This window comes from Cheilinus undulatus, linkage group 5 (genome assembly GCF_018320785.1).
Source record: "Cheilinus undulatus linkage group 5, ASM1832078v1, whole genome shotgun sequence".
NCBI lineage: Eukaryota > Metazoa > Chordata > Actinopteri > Labriformes > Labridae > Cheilinus > Cheilinus undulatus.
The window spans coordinates 21,771,717-21,789,503 of NC_054869.1; the positions used below are offsets into that span (position 1 = coordinate 21,771,717).

A 17,787-nucleotide genomic window follows, 5' to 3' on the forward strand; every position below is an offset into this window, starting at 1 on the left:
CTCAGATCTGATCCGGTTTGACAGAAAACCAAAAGTGCAGTCGAACACCTGCCAAAGCATCAGGCCTCTGACATGCCAGACCGAGTTGGATTGGAGCTATGTTAAACAGAACGGACAGGAGGGGAAAGACATGTCTCATGGGACACTGATGCATGAGCCGGTGTCAAGCCTAGTGTCAACCTGTCTGCCCTAAAGACACAGCTCATGCCACTTAATCGCACACAGTCAAACACACCTCCTTCCCTCTGACTCTAACCTCCTGAGAAAATAAACAAGCATATTTCTGTCCATGTATATTCAAGCAGTAAAGGAAACTGTGGCAATGCTTATTACATGATACGAGTGTGTATTGAGTGAATTTGAGGGGTGCTGTGTGAATCTTTTAACCAGCAGAAGCAAATCTGATAATGTGCTGCTTACAAATCCTATAACAATGTTTCATAGTGAGTTAAAGTTGACCCAGAACCACAGAAGGTGAACGCCATATTTTTTTACTTGTACCATTTATTGGTCTTACATACAAAAAACATAAAATTACACATACATGAAATAAATCAGGTGTTCTAGTTTGGTTGTTCTCTTTTCTAGCCACATAAATAGAAATAATCCAACAGGCTCCCAGAGCTTGAGTGTCTTTGTTTCAGTGAAGAAGCTGACACTACTGACCATAAACAGCCTCTGATGTATCAAACATTTACTGCTGATCACAGCAGCTCCTCGGGTGCTTTGATACAACCCTAGACATATTTCTCAACTGCGATTACAGCGACAGCTAAAGTGTCTTTAAGTCCAGCTCATCCAAGCTTTCTTTCCTCCACTGGTTTGAACTTCTTCATTTCATTCCAGCAGGGAATCCTGAGAAATGTGACACAGCTGAGCCAGTCAGTATGGTGGGATGAAGATGGATCATCGGATGTAGCAGGTCAGAAAATGAGCTTCTTTTTCATCACAGCTGTAAGTAACATAAAGACAGATGTCACAAACCATAAAAAGATGCACTTCAGAGCTATACTGCCACATATTTTACCCAAGCTACATGTGCAAGTCAAACAAACCTGTAATGAGCTATTCACTAACCACTGAAGTTCAAGTTAGTATTTAAAATTTCTCTGTAATGTACAGTAGCATGGAGCATAGCTATTAGGAACCTAGATATTTTCAAAACCACAGGAGGAGCCGGAAAAACTTTGAACCTCCCAGTAACACAGACACGCTGCCTCAGTAAAACGTTGCCTTTACACGTGTGTGTACGTGTGTTCAACTTCACCGTATTCTGAGTCTCTAACTACAGTAAAATGTGCAGCCAACACCCTTTGAATTACAAGGTTCAGTCAAGTGGTTTTCTAGATTCTAAACTGCAGCATGTATAACCATGAGAACACATGAGTGGTTCTCGAGGCTTACATTAACAATTTGCCATACACAAGTTCGGTCTGTTCTAAAATTACCAGCTCCTTACAACAATAAACTTCATAAATTTGGTTGCACACTTTTTCTTTTTGCTGCTCAATCCACTGCTGTACTGCACTCTATTTGAACATGAGTATGTCAAAGTTATGTAAACATGGTGGATTAAAGGTAGTCATAACTTCTTGCTGATATATGTTTATTACTTGTCTCTAGGCCTTCAATTTTCCTCTTGAGTCCGACTGTTTCCTTCTCCCTCAGAGCCTCCACTGAACAGTTGGGTCGGGGGAGTTGAGGACCTGGAGTGGGACCAGGTCGATTACTGAAGTACCTCATCTTCAGTGCCTGGAGAATGATAGACAAAAGTATAAACAAACTACCACCCACAGATATCAAATAATTTATGCTCAGTTGTCTGTTATCAAACTTATACACAGTAAAATATGCATCATTTTTTTTACATGTATATGATTGTGACATATTAAAAAAATCAGGAACCTCCAGGAAAAAAAGGATCCCTAGAAATCTAAACCAATCTTTTCAGACATTATTTTCTTACTTGTTCAATTCTAATGTTTCTTTTATGACATAGAGAAACATTCATTTTCACCTGTAATGTTCTTTTTTGACATCTCTTGATGGAAATTTGAGGAATAAGAACATCTGATGATGCTTCATAAAGATTAGGCTGATTAGTCTCTCTACTAATGAAACCGTTTTAACAGTTTTTCAGTCAATTTATCCACTCAGTGCTACTGAGCGTTTTTTGAGAAGCAGGTGCTTTTGATGCATTTCAAAAATAATTAAAACTGTCCTTTGGATTAAGTATATGTACATTTTAAGGCTTAAGACTATAATATTAATGCACTACATCAGAACACAGCATTCCATTAAATAGATAACATTTTGGAGCAAACTAAAGATGCGTGTGCCCTCTTGAAAGGATAAGCACTCAGTGAAGAAATCCCTAAACCCAATAAAACCCTTAATGCTAGCCCCAACAAGTCAACCATGTGCCTTAAAAGCCAGTACATGGCCAAGGTTTTTCAAGAGGGAACCTCCCTATGCTGGTGATCTGTTCAGTTAGTCACACAACACCCCCAGAGAGCTGAACAGTGAGCTCCTACGTCCCTGAGCCACCCTCCTCCATGCCAACTCTCATCACCCACCACGAAAACACCCGGACGTTCTTAAGGCCGGCCACACACTACAGAGTTTTAAGCTCAGTTTTAGGCAAGATTGACCTCCCCCAACAATTGTGGGGCATGTACTGATTGGCACCTCGTCACAAACGATTATTTGTCTAAATAAACTGCATGCGTGTGATGTCAACACAATTATTTTACAGCTCCAAATTGCATCATAACCTCCCAGACCCTGAATTGTAAATATCAAACATGTTTGATATTTAAGATTCTAGGTAGTAGTGCCTCTGACAGAGTACCCACAACAACCACTGAGAGCGAGCAGACTGGTTGGCGTCACCAGCTGGATCATACGCTCACAGCAATAAATACAACATTACCTTTATTCCAGCCAAGATTTCCTCCTGAATCTTTCCCTGTCGCATGATTTTTGTTGCACCTGTAACACATGCCTGTCGTAGAGGGACAGACATCCGTGTTTGTTTGTTTGTTTTTTTTCTGAAGTCACTTGATCACCCAAGGTCTTTGGCAGGTCGGCAGGTGTGTGGTCTCCAGTGATCTGACAGTCTTGCTGAATTGTCTAGTATGTGCGTTCAGAGGATTAAAGATGAAAAGTTGTTTTAAATTGTCCTGATGTTTGTGGTGTTCCACTTTTTTTAAAATCACTTCAGACTTAAAAATCATCTAGTGTGCAGTCAGCCTTATCTTATTTACCGTACCGTATGGCCATCAATGCCCAAGCAGCACTGCCATCTTCAACCAACCAAGGCTCCTAATTGCCACCAAAAACAAGGCCGCTAGTCTTCCTGCCAACATTACACATGAAAAAGAACTGCAAAAGTCTGAACAAGAGCTTAGTAAGAAGACAGGAGAAGCAGAGGCAGGGTGAGCTGCCCTTACTGGGGCAAGCATTCACCCCTGCTGGACTAGGTATTGCTCTCCCTCCCCCTGCTCCCCGATTTTCCCCGAGGGAAGTGAGGAAAGAAAAGAGAAGAATAAGAGGACATTTGTGGTTTACGCCAACATTTATTTTGGCCAATGGGCATATTCCTTCTCATCCAAATCCACAGACTGGTTTGAACAGCTTCATCTGACTTGCTCTTTACAGTCTTTCGCAATCCTATCCCTTCACTACTAGCTCTGCAAGTAATGAGGCCGCTGATATTGCTATAAACCCTTTGCATCCCCCTTTTACTGAAAACCCCTAACGTTCCATCTTGCTGCTCAGTTTCGGCTCCTAAATCTGGAATTCTTAGCTTTTTCTCTTTAAAAAGTTTTCTTCACAAAGGCCTTCCTGGGGACTGTCAGCTCAACAAAATAAACTACCCGTTGAATTGCAGTCCACAGGACTTTGCCAGGCCTTGGGTTAGTGCAAACTATCTTTCGTGGCATATCAAATTTTCCCCCCAAATCAACGTGCATCTCTCAGTGCTTAGTACCCTTTAACTGGCCTGACTGGTGCATGCTGAAAAAAAACATTTCTTAGAATTTCTCTACCTCACAGACAAACTGAACTGATGCACTCTTCCTGATTATATCCTATGTTTACCCATTGTCTTCTGCTTTTAGTTTCTCCTGCTAAACTTTTCTTGTAACAGACTAATCTCTCAACCTGACAAGGTGTGCTCCCAAGTCTTTGTCCCTGAGGACAATGGGTATGGCTCCCTGTCTACCCAACATTTTAGGTTCTGGGGTGATGGCAACTCATCATAGGTAGCTCCTAACAGGAATACTTCACAGGTCCCTACAACTAAGCCTCCTTTTCTCTGCAATTCCCAATTCATCCACTGTGCTTGCTTGCTTAAAGAAATTCAGATATCCCTCTTTAATTATAATCCAAATTGCTCAGAGACATTTCGGCTTTCCTTTGTCTTCAGATTTCTTCGAACAAGTACAATTTAAAAGTGAAGGGGGTTTAAGTAAGTGCTTCAGCTGTGCATTACCTGTGTAGCTGTTGTCCTTGTGGAGGGGTTAAACGTAAAGAGAGCCTGTAGCAGCTCTAGTAAGTCATCTCCAGCGGCACTAAATATATGCTCCAGAGGTGTGCCGGGAAAGATTTTGAAGGACACATAGTCTGGTAGACTGCTCATTCCCTGCAGAGATATGTGACAAATTTATAACAGTACTCTCTAATGCTAAAGTAAGTATGACAGATGCTGAACATTTCGGATACCAACAGGCCATGTTTCTTCTGTGGGTGTCCCAAGAGCCTCAAAGATCTTAGTCAGCTGGTCAAGATCTGAGTCCCCAGCAAGGAATGGTATCTACAGCGAATGAGGCAATCAGATACAGTTTCATGGATGCAAAAACAGTACTCATTAAATGCATACATATCTGGGGTATGTAAAGTTTGTGTACCCGAAGAAGCAACTCTGCCAGGATGCACCCCACTGCCCACATATCAACACCAACACCATACATCCTGGCACCAAACAGGAGCTCGGGAGAGCGGTACCACCTGGGAAAAAAATCCATCAATAGGGAGAAAGGGGAAAAAAAGATCTAACACAAAACACAAGAGGATATACAGTAGATTTGAAAAAGTCAAGAAAGTCTGTGTTGTTTGCATGAAAAGAGGGGGGAAAGACAGACCTGGTAACAACTTGATGCGTGTAGACTCTGTTAGGACTTCCAAATGATTTGGCCAAACCAAAATCAGCCAACTTCAACACTCCATTGCCATCTAACAGCAGATTATTAGGCTTCAGATCCTGCAGAAATAAAGAAGTCCATCATGAACTACTGAATGAATGTGTGTGTCCGTGCATATTGTACATCAGTGTGTGGAGCATTTGTAATCTTACCCTGTGTAGTACCCAATGTTGGTGCAGGTACTCTAATCCCTGTAGGGTCATGAGGATGTAGGCTTTGATGTTGGCAGGAGTCAGGACAAGGCTGGTGTCTTTGATAATCACCTTTAAAACACAAAGATGCTTCATACAGGCAGGATATCTGACCACTAATACTGGTCATTCATCACTTATTGGATTTTCATTACTGTGTGCTGCATACTATAAATTAATGTACACTTATCAGAGCAGATATGAGAAATAGAGAGAACCCTGTTGGATAGCACAGTTCTCCATTATTTACCCAGCATCAATTTCTCGTTATGCTATTCCATTAGCATTAACACTCCAAATATCTGTAGATGATAAGCCTCTACACTCAATTCTAAGTATATGACCTAAAATAGCCTTTAGCATTGATAATTACATGAGAATTGTTTTTCATCCTCATGTCTGTCCTGTCTGTCTGCAAGCCCCTAATGGTATCAATTCATTGTGAGAGCCAAGAGTGGAACGGTATTGATTTTTTAAAGTGTTTATCTTCTTTTGCATTTTTCTGTTAAAATCTGATGCATCAGTGGTGGGCACCCATCTGGAGCCTTGTGTGCTAAAACCAATCAGAGAAGGAGGTGGGGTAAAATCTAAAAGCCTTACTGACCTCATAGAACCTCTTAATTGTCACATGAGAGCACTCACACTGCTATCATGTTTTCTGAGTTACTATCTTTGTCTTATAACCTTATACCTCTCTGTGGCAGTTTATCCATCCCTTCTTTCTATACATTCTCTGCTCCACAGTTTTATAACAGTTTCACTTTTTATATGCACCGAGAGAAGAAAATATTTGTCTGAAAAAAGCCATTATTGCTCTCTTAACCCAACAATACTTATTCATTTATACTGAGGAGTAACTGGAAATAATTCATCTAGAGTCAGCAATAAATGCAACATGATGTTCTTTAACAATACCTTTCATTGCATCTAATGAATGATGTATAAACAATTAAAGATAAAAATAATCAAATCTATACATTAAAATTGAATCCATTTCATGTTGTGTTATTCCCCCATGGTACATAACACCATGGGCTGCACTTTTTCTAGGTTCCTACATGCTTTTCAAAATTCAAATTGAAGACTTTTAAAGACCTGAAGTGAGAAAAATTAATACCAAAAACTGTCAAAAAAGAGAGGCATGAGATTTCTCAGTACTCCAGACCAAGATTGAATTTTCTGAATTAATGAACTGTTTATGAAATGTTGAATGGCATAGGGTTAAATAAACTTCTTGTGTCATAAATGCCAAAATTTGATGATTTCTGGCACGTTTAATTTCTCTATTCTACCATAGAGGATACACAGCATATTGAAATTTATAATACATTTTTGGTGCTGAGCAGCTGTGCCGAGATGATTCTAAACAGTTTAAACACTGAAAAGCAGAACAATCCTTTTCATCAGAGAAGACCTGTTGAAATACAGGTTGGTGGAAAGAAGTTTTTAAGTGGGCAACCTTGTGGCCCAGATGTTGGACACTGGACTGTTTTTTTCACAACAGTACCAAGTTTATCAAATCACAGTTTGTCAGAAAAAAATCAGAGAGGAGTCTGGGTTCCTCCTAAAGAAATTTAGAACATCCAACACTGAATTCCCTGAATTATGGAAAACATTTATGGAACGGTTTGTAGGGGAAGATGATTAAAATTGTATAAGGTAGGTTAGCTAGAAAACAAAGATTGGATAAGGATATGTCTTACTCAGTTTGTCTACTAAAATTTAAGCCTCACCGGTAAAAATCTGACTTTCAAAGACTTTTTATGGCCTTGGATTTTAAATGTGCAATTTAAGACTATTTAAGACTTTTCAAGGATCTGTAGGGACCATGTTTATGATATCAGTCTTATGAATTTCAAATTAAATGATTTTTCAAAAGAAGACTCAACAATAAATTGCAATGGTATTGTTATCACAATATAAGCCTTTGCAATAACCATAGGAAAAAAGTCTAAATTTATTAAGCTAAAGGAGGAACTATAATAAACTTAGCACAAAAAGTGAGGAAATTTGTGTTTGGTAGATTATTTCTTTGTTGTAACTATGCTTGTTGGCAATAAATCTTATACTGCTGGAAAGCCTGTTTATTACCCTTTTAAATGGTGCCACATTTGTAAGGAACATGCATTTGTGGGGTGAGCAGCAGAGCTGAGTATGTGGGCTGCGCCCATGAAAAATTAGCCAAATCTTCTCTGCCAATGCCAGACAGCTTATTCTGCCATTGACTCTTGTTTGGCGTTTGGTGGATTGGATGATTGAAATTTGAAGAAACAAGTAGGGGTGCACCGATCAATCGGCCAAAATCGGTATCGGCGTCGATTTCCTTAATTTTAGGAGATCGGCAATCGGCCGATCCTTGTAAATAAGATTGGTGGATACACTCCAGCCTACTTTAAGATCCCCTCACATTAATGAAAGCCAATTTAATGCTTGAAAAAACAACTTTCTTAACCCCCAGGTGGGCATGTTGCCAAAAGCATTATTGTATAAAATACGTAAGTCATAAGGATAAACAGACTGACATTAAACTGAGTTATAATTTAAATGTACCCTTTGTTTTTGCTTATTAACCATACTTGATTTTTATTAGCAAAACATATTAGTTGTAAAATACAGAAGTAATCACATAATGTACATTTATCTGAAATCACGCAGGCTTAGTTTGTGCAAGCAGAATTCGTTGTATTTTCTTGTTTGGATTTTCTGTATTTCACATATTGCTATACATAGCAGACAGAAAATGTATTGCAATGTCAGTTTTTGCCAGTATAATGCGGCCCTATTAAAAATCATTTTATCAAAATTTTAAAAGGCATTACAGCAACAAATACATATAGCTCCTGTGCTTTTAAATACCTATGTAGATAAGTCCAGCTAAGGTAAATTTCAGTTAAACTGATCAACTGAGCAAAACTTATCATGGGACGGTAAATAGGTCTGTGTGATAAAATACAATAAGACAGGACTTTAAAGTAAATTATTATGCCAGATTGCACCATAATCAAAGTACAAAAACAAGAGTAAAGAAAAAAAAGCACTGAACGTAAGTGAGGTGAGATATGAAGAGTTTAAGTGACATTATGGGGTGTCCTCCAAAACATACATTTGTTCATACTGGATGAGGAAATAACTAACCTCCAGATCTGTTTCCATGAAATCAAACACCAGACTGATGTTGGATTTGTGTCCAAAGGCATCAAGCAGCTGAAAACAGTGTACATTTGATATTAAATTCTTTCTTAATTAAGAGATGTTGTAGGATATAGAAGAGTATTTTCTTTACTGCATACAGGCTGCATGTGAATTTCAAGATAAAACATGTTCAGACATACATATGCTTACCTACCCCAATAATATTTTGATGATGAAGTTCCTGCAGCAGTTTGATCTCTCTAAGAGCAGTCCTGTTAATACCTGTTTAAAGGAACCACTGTTATTTTTTTTATTGTTACAGGGGGATGGCAAATGACTGCACTGAGGTAAAAGACAATATTAAACTGTATATGTGCTACACTGCAGTAACATTTACCATCTTTAGCCTCGGTTCGGTGTCCTACTTTGATCTGCCAGAGAAACAAAGCCGTCATTATGATGTTTAACATCAGTATAGCATAGTAGAAAATGCTAACTAGAGTTCAACGTCACGTTATTTTTTGTTACCTTTTTAATGGCTACTATGGTGTCAGTCATTTTATCTCTGGCTTTGTAGACTGTTGCAAACTGGAGATGACAAATGGAGAGCAATAAGCAGAGAAACGCACATATGCACATATTTTTTTTTTTATCATTATGGCTGTGTGAGCTCAGCAGCATGAACCAGCAAGGCTTTGTTGACATTAACAACCAGCTAATGCCTGTTAGCATGCTACATGATGCTACCATGCTTTACATGAGTTAACCAAGGACTCAAGAGCAAGAAACGAAGGAAAAAACAACAGTAAAAAGAATCATTTCCCTCCCATCTTACCTGACCCTCTCCGAGGAAATCAAGTTTTTCGTATCGTTTAGCTCGGGATTTTACATCAACCGCCATGATAGCAAACTGTCAGTTACATTAGCAGACACTTCCTGCTTTGTTAAAGTTCCACAGGTACTACTTCCGGTTTAAAGGAGATTTTAAAATGAGCAATACTGCCACCTACTGTCTGAGCTTGTTTTATATTATCAATATTTGCAGAAAAAAGAACATTAAGTCATATTCAACCCACTGTAATACAACAATTTTTTTTATCTGAATATATATAATTTTATAATTATGTATATATTATATATATGTATACATATGATAAAATAATGCAAAATATTTAAGAATAATATATTATATACATATTAGTCCTGTAATCTTTATAATTTTATCATTATATAATTTTATATCATAATATTATCTAATATTATCATATATTTATTATTTTGAATTTATTACAGCATAGTAAAATATAATATAGCTATACAACATTTTTTAATTTAATCTAATTGGGTAATGCTTACAACACAGATTTATTATGAATTTGCCATGATGTAAAGATAACCTACTCTTAACTCAGATCTTAACAAATCCCTGTAATATCTCATGTTTATGATGCAATATGGGATACTGTCAGTATACACACTGGTCCCCTTTTTTAAGTGCATTTTAGCAGTTTGCAGTTTGACATTGGTCTCCAGGGAGTCTCTTCTGTCAGTTAGGAAGGTTTTGTGATCCATGCACCGCTGAACACATCTCTACATCCCATCTCCATACACAGCAGATACCCTCACATCCCACAGGATTAGGCATGGCTCCTCTCCTTTGACCCTCCCTCTCTCTCACCCTCTTTCCTTCCCTCTCTCTCACACACACAAACACACATACTTCTCTCTCTCCACTGACTTTCATTTTAATGCTAAGTTTGACAAGAGGAGTGTGAAGGATCAGCAGGCCTAATACACCCCTCACCCCAGATGCATCCACACATTCCTATCCTGACAGCTCACAGATGTGACTGACATGACAGGAACGTATGTGCCCATGCAACCATGCAGAGAAGAGAAGAGAAGAGAAGAGAAGAGAAGAGAAGAGAAGAGAAGAGAAGAGAAGAGAAGAGGTTTTTACTGCCATTGTTTCATCAACCTTTAGGGTCAAATTAACAGGCTTGAAGTGGACCATATCTGTCTGCTGGTGGACATAACTCAGATCCACTTGTATCACTTGCTCTAAAACAAATGTGACATATTGACATCCTCCTCTTATTCCACCATGATTTGAGGGCATTCTCGCACTCATTCCCCTCACTTTCTCTCTCTCTGAGTAGTTGAAGAAAGAGGCAGCTGAGTTATGGATGCATAAATGAATCTGGTGGCGTTTATACAGTTTGCCACAGTAAATCTTATGATAGCACGGGTAACATTATGCACAATAACTCACTCTGGTTATGTGTCACATTAGCAGATGGCGATGCTGTTGAGCTGCTGTGTGTGTACCTCTGTTTGACGGGCAGGAGGAGTGAGAGAAACCACAGGGCTGTTTGTCAAACTCATAGGAAGTGGGTGTTGTTGAGCTAGGACGTGTCGCACCACCACATCCTGCTGCTGGGAGGCGGCTTCAGACAGGACGATGTTCACAAGATGTACAGTAAACAACAAATGCAGGCCAGGTGTCTTTTTTGTGTGCACATGTTTGTGTGTGTGGTATGTGGTCACTTTATTTGTGCTTTTCAACTCTGATTGTGAGAATTTTCTTTAAATGGGAGCTTAAATTTGGCTGTTTTGTTGGTTCCTGATTATGTTTTAAACCTAAAGCTCCTGTGAGAGTTTATCATTGTTGTTGTTGATCCCTTATGCAAAGTGATAACTCTTTGCTTATCTTCTCTTATATATGCAGGACTGGTGTTTCAAATAAAAAAAAACTCATCTTGCTTAAAAAAAGGCTACTACATGCTGTTAAATTATCTTGTCTGATACTTTCCTGGTGAAAGCAACAGCAGGCATTAAATATAACTTTGTAGAAATAAACATACTTAATACTGGAGATCTTTGCACTAATGGCTAATTTTGAGACATAAGTATTAGTTTCAGTCTTTTTCATTATTACAGTAATTTGGTCTCCTAAGTCAATGGTTCCCAAACTTTTCAGCCCAAGACCCCCCCAAAAAGTGAGTGGGGTCCCCCATTATACCACCCTTTAATTCAGTGGTTCTCAAGTCGGGCATCAGGACCCATCACCACCCCCACTGTGTGCAATCATGACCCACATTTTGAAAAAGAAGTTCAACTGTTGCTGCTTTGAACCTAATTACAACAAATATGATTGAAAAGAAGAGACATTATAAAACAAACATGATTGATGAGCACATTATTTCTGAAGGACATGCATGTATATATTTCACTTCACTCAGTTTTCCCAATACAACATGGAAATTTGGTAATTTCTTGAGGTATTTCCTTACTATTTTGGGAAAACTAGCTTTTACATCTGGGGAAAAGGAGATAAATAAGTCAAAAACTTGAGAAAAGACCAAAATTTGCCCCTCATTGCAGAAAAAACGAAAAAACATGAATGAATGTCATATGTGTCCACTTAAGACGTCTGTGCATCATTCACTTTTAGCCAATTTCTTTTATTCCTGGCACACGGTCACAACCTCCCAACCCACCAGTTGAGAACCACTGCTTTAATCATATAATGTTGCACACTGCTGAGCACATTGACTAGGCTTTTTCTAACACTTGCACAAGACCACAACAAGCTTTAAAGCATAATATTTCATAATATAATCTATTGTAAGAAAGGCTGTAAACAGAATAGACTATCTGAAATTATTTATCCAACAATTTTCTTTATTTATATTTTTTGGAACATCTCACAACACCATATCTGCATCCCTCACTTTGGGAACCTCTGCCCTCAGTATCATCATGCCTACATGTTTTATAACCAGAGGTGGAAAAAGCACACCGATTCTAACCCTAACTCAGTGAATAACTTCACTCATGGTGCAAATGTGTCTCCCATAAAAACTACAACACCAGCAACAATCCACCAAAAACATGAGCAAATGAATCCCAGCCCTGGACAACTGATAACATCTGAACACAACTAAACACATGTAAAACACATGAACACATATAAAACACGTCTAAACACTCTGCCCAAGGACGTGATGGGGAATGCTGCACACACATCCCTCTGCAGTGGGCAGAGCTTAGAACAACAGACTCTTTCTATGTGCTACTGTGTCGTCAAAAGAGGTGGAAAAAAGTACAAGAGTATTGTACTCAAGAGAAAGAACAACTACTCTGGATAAAATTTATTTAAGTAAAAGTCTAAATCTAAGAGTTGCTCTGGAACTTTGTCCCATCTCCTCACAGGATCAATGGTTCAGAATGACCATCAGATTCTAGGTCACCTCTCTTACAAAGGCCTGTCTCACCTGATTGCTCAGTTTGGCCGGATGTCCAGCTCTTGGAAGGGTCCTGGTTGTGCCACATGTGTGGACTGGAGAATTATGGAGGCCACTGTGCTCTTGGAAACCTTCAGTACAGCATAATTTTCTTCTCGCCTTCCTCAGATCTGCACCTTGAGCAATCATGTCTCTGAGCTCTGCAGGCAGTTCCTTTGACATAATGGCTTGTTTTTTTCTCTGACATGCATTGTCAGCTGTGAGATCTTCTATAGAGAGATGTGTGCCTTTCATAATCATGTCTAATCAATTTAATTTACCACAGGTGGACTGGGAGAAATGGAAGGAACCTGAGCTAAATGTCCAGTGTTTTTGAAAAGGGTCTGACTACTTTTGTCAATGTGATATTTCTGTTTTTTTAATTTTCAATAAATTGGCAAATTTCTAAAATTGTCTTTACACTTGTCATGATGGCATACTGAGTGTAGATTAATGGGACTAAAAATGAATAAATTTAACAACACCATCAGGCAGTAACACAAAAAACAGTGGTCAACCAAAATGAATGGCATGGTAGATACATAATTGATAGGAGAACATGTTTCTATGTTACTAAAAATAGCTTCTAAATGTAGTGTCAGACTGTTAATAGTTATAGATGTCAATGTAATGTCTTAGTCAAATCAAACATCATCTAGGTGAATACATCGAAGAGAGGAGTTTAGCTGGAACTGTCAATGAATAAATGATCCGTCTGATGAACTGTCTAGTCAATTCTGTCTCTGTTTTATTCACACAGTCTTTGGATCAGTGGTAGAGTTCTGTCATATGGGGAGTTTTCCTCTCTGTTTCTGTTTCTGACTCTAACACATACAAACACACATACCCATGCGCACACACGCAGCTGTATCTGACCACATGCACAGTTATAACACAACAGGATGTTGTAGGGTGGATGTTTGAGGTGTGAAGGTTCACACACGCTGTGACAAACAATTTCTGTTCTCAGAACTAATTGTTCATTATTCATATGCTGATAAGATGCTGACACTTGTATCAGGTAGTTTTTTCCCCTTCCATCAGTATCGCTTATAAATCCAGATTTGAGCCCAAATGTCTCTTAACTTCTGACAGTTACTGAATGACATCAACCTCATTTGATGCTTCTTTCCTGCAGACGTCTTTAGTGAGAACACAATAAGACAGCAGAAGGACAAACAGAAGGACAATCATTATCTTCCTTTGCTGCCGTTTGTTTACAGCCGACGCAGAGATACGTCAAATTGGTGCTGTCAGTCCTAGGCTGCATTGTTAGATGCCAGAACTGTCAGTTTAAATGAATATTAGGGCAGCATTATTTTGTTCACCGCTGTCTTCCTGCAGCATCACAGGCATCTGCACACACACACCGGGGCCTGTGGAGGACTTCAAGAGGAGCCCACTTGATGGCCCGGCTCATAAAGCGACAACATTATGATAATGTCCCCATAAGTAGCAGGGGGATGGGCTTGATGTCATCTCCTCACATCCACCGAGACAGCAGGGAGTCCACAGTCAACTGCATTTAGGGCTGTCTTTGTTGTTGTCTAAGCTCCCATCTGTATTGTTGTTGTTTTGTTCTGGTCTGCATCTCCTCTCAGACGTCGTTATCGCTCTCATTAGGAGAAGAGTCTCCATCTCAGCTTTGAATAAAAAAAAATTCTTAAAATAACTCTTTTACTCCTTCCGTTTGTGTGTGAGTAGATGCAAGTATATGCAAACAGCAGGTGGCCACTTTAAGAGTGACTGTACACTGTATGCTGATTAGCTCTGATTGAATGAATCGCTAAATGTAGCTCATACTTTTAATTTTGGGTTGTGTTTTTTTCTTGTTTCCTAATTGGACAATTTCAGCTGCCCTGCTGTGACCCAGGTTCTTGTGCTGCTCCTGTTGTCATCCTAGATTGTACTGCCAACATTGGCCCACTTTTCTGTGACTGTTGTAAGTGTGCTTATGTTGGGAGCATCAAGATGTTATCGGTGCACGGATTATTACTGAGTCTGAATGTCTGGGAGTTTTTAAGGACATACCAGTGGGACATTAAAGTTTATCCTACGCTATCCTATCCTATCCTATCATATCCAAGTATCAAGTCATTGCATACAGTTTGTTGTCATGTTATACTATATTGTACAGTTTTGTATCATTTGTGTCATATTAAAACATGTATCTGTCATGGTTGATCTCCTGTGTTCTTTGGTCGTGGATTTTCTTTGTTATTATTGTTTTCATGTTGTGGAGGGGCCTCTGTGTGTTTATCTCTTTCACTGCAGGCTGGTTGGAGAGGGCAGGAGTACTGGGAAGTCACAGCTGCAGTCTATTAGGTATAACAGCCAATCTGTGGGCAATCAGGATCTTTTTTTTACCACTTCCTGTTGAGCCTCTAGATGCCAGAGTATTCTACAGCTTCTTATGTGGTCACCGGGATTCATTATTTCCTACCCCAGCCAGCTTATTCACCTTGGTTTTGCACCGTTATCTCCTGTAAAATAAACTCTTCTCACCTACAACCTTGGCTTGTGCTCTGCCTCTGGATCCCAGTGAATAATTTGTCACAATATCAGCATTGTGCTGTGTCATGTGACGTCATACTGTATTGCCCGTTTATTTTACCCTTGAGATCCAGCAAATTCATATTGTCTTTTTATTCTAAATATTTATTTTGTGTTTATTTTTTCAGACAGTTAATTGCAGGAGATGTTTTGTTACCTTGACATGTTTCAGCTGTCATCTGCTGTCTTCCTCAGAAGCGCCCCCTGACGTGACGTGTCCATATTACCGTTCTTCCCAAGCATGGTCAGCCGGATGGACCTGACAGGTCTGTCAGGCTAACCACGCCCCCCGCCGCCCCATGGTCTCTGGAGGAGAGAGTCCCAGGTGTGGGAAAACATAAATGTCCCCTTGTCCCAGTTGATGGCAAAATCTTTCTGCAAAAGAAAAAAAACAAGTCATGGTCCATCAGGCTGACCACACCTGGGAAGAATGGCATATAAGGACACATCACAGCGGTCAGGTGACGCTTCTGAGGAAGACTGCCAATGACAGTCGAAACATGTCAAGGTAACAAAACATCTCCTACAATTAATTGTCTGAAAAAAGAAACACAAGACAAACATTTTACCCTCTACCTTTACAAGCCTTCCAGGGCCGGCTGCTGAGAAGCATCCCCACAGCATGATGCTGCCACCACTGTGCTTCACAGTGGGGATGATGTGTTTGTGGTGAAGAGCAGTGTTTAGTGTCTGCCAAACATAGTGTCTCGTCTGATGGCCAAAAAGCACAATTTGGTCTCATTAGATCAAAGAAGTTTCTTCCACTTGACCATGGAGTTTCCCACCCATCTTCTGGTGAACTTGAGTCGAGATTCAATTCGTTTTTTTCAACAGTGACTTTCTTTTTGCCACTCTCCCATAATGCTTTGACTGGTGAAGAAACCAGGCAACATTTGTTGTATGCAGAGTCTCTCCCATCTCGGCTGCTGAAGCTTGTATCTCCTTCAGAGTAGTCATAGGTGCCTTGGAAAAAAGAAAAGAAAATTAAAGACAGAACTTCAGGTCTTGTCAAGCACTGTCTATGACTACTAAATCAAACATCTAGTGTCCAAGTTGGAAGACATTTACATTGTGTGTAAACAGGTACTGAAGTCTGTTTTTATCAGCCAGAAAACATCTGGACGACGTTCTGACACACTACAGGAAAGCAGATATCTAAGATGTTTAAATAATGAAAAACAAAAAGTGCATTTGATTTCCACCTCTCCCAGACTGTTAGGGGAACACTTTCTCTCCTCTTTTTGAATGAATAAATAAAGTAAAAAAGATCTAAAAAATATATGGACTACATTCAAGAATACAATGGAAGAAGTGAAAGGAGTCAAAGGATGGAATCAAGCCCAGTGAATGTGCTCAGCATGCAGCTAAGTGCAGCAGGAAGTTCAACCCAGTGGTCGTTGGAAGGTAAATGAGGGAGAAGAGGAGGCCATTCTGGTTTATCTGAGTGTATCAGAGGTTGTAGATCGCCTCAGCGGTGTGTTATCCAAGGAGTCATTTACTTCATTAACCCAGCCAGATCACTGAGGCCTCAGTAATCAACCTTGTCACACGTCCCATTAACTTCTCACTCCATCAGCATGGCCCTCGCTCCTTCTCCCTCACACATGCACTCTTCTGTATCTGCAACACACAAGAGCAGGTTATCACACACAGCTGCATGATCCTTGCATGCTTAACACGCATCTCCTACACACACAAACACACACTCCTTCTCTCTCTCAGCTAACCCCATTAGCTCTGTCAGTCCCAGGGGGCTGTGGGCTCTGATGAACCCTCGGCTGCCCTGTGAGATTAGTGGACTCCCTGAGAAAAGCCCTTCATTGATTGAACGTGAGTCTCCCCTGCTCACAATGTCAGCTCAAGGTTAGCGCATCGACTCTAAGAGCAGTCAAGTGCCTCAGCTTTGTTATGAGCATCAGTGTGTTGTTATTGTTGCTCTGCTGACTCCACTTACCACTTTTATTATTCATCAGATTCCTCCTCTCTCAGACAGCCTCAATTAAAACATTTATTAATTGTTGAATCACTTTTTCCTCCTTCTTTGCTTCTTTAGCTCAATCCTCTCTCTCCTCATCGATGAAACCACAGAGGAGCTGTCGCCACATAAAAGCTTCAGAAGTGGTTTCAATGAGATTCACTTTTATGTATAGCAAATCAAGTATGGGGAAGCATTTACTTTAGCGTCCCACTTGAGGGAATGAAGATCTCACAGACAAAAAGGCAGGCAGAGATGAAGGGATAGGGGCAGCTCTCAGTCTGTAAGAGAGACTTAGATAAATGGCGGGGACTGTAGAAGCCACATTGATCTTTTTATGTAGAACTTGATGAACATGAATGATGCACCAGATTTCCTGTAGCGGTGAATAGACATGAAAGGATGATCTGGATATTTAGATCATTCAGGCAGGAGCGTTTGCCCTG

General features: G+C 39.7%; 1 protein-coding gene across 1 annotated transcript; it reads right to left on the minus strand.

Annotated features, from left to right (window-relative positions):
- Nucleotides 1-493: 493 nt before the first annotated feature.
- On the minus strand, nucleotides 494-9,495 carry cdk7 (cyclin-dependent kinase 7). Its single transcript, XM_041788353.1, has 12 exons — nucleotides 9,363-9,495; nucleotides 9,056-9,115; nucleotides 8,925-8,958; nucleotides 8,742-8,809; nucleotides 8,531-8,599; nucleotides 5,357-5,467; nucleotides 5,145-5,263; nucleotides 4,911-5,010; nucleotides 4,730-4,816; nucleotides 4,496-4,645; nucleotides 1,614-1,752; nucleotides 494-952 (listed from the first exon to the last, which is right to left on the minus strand). Exons 1-12 carry the CDS (start codon nucleotides 9,426-9,428, stop codon nucleotides 924-926), a joined length of 1,032 nt encoding a protein of 343 aa, XP_041644287.1. The 5' UTR covers nucleotides 9,429-9,495; the 3' UTR covers nucleotides 494-923.
- Nucleotides 9,496-17,787: the final 8,292 nt, after the last annotated feature.

Bases quoted from the DNA above. Each gene is read 5' to 3' on its own strand.
- cdk7 (XM_041788353.1), bottom strand. From the start codon at position 9,428: ATGGCGGTTGATGTAAAATCCCGAGCTAAACGATACGAAAAACTTGAT. The intron at 5,264-5,356 runs GTAAGATTACAA...TTATTTCTGCAG, and splicing joins AACATTGGGTACTACACAGG to GATCTGAAGCCTAATAATCT. The intron at 4,646-4,729 runs GTTGGTATCCGA...ATATCTCTGCAG, and splicing joins CCACAGAAGAAACATGGCCT to GGAATGAGCAGTCTACCAGA.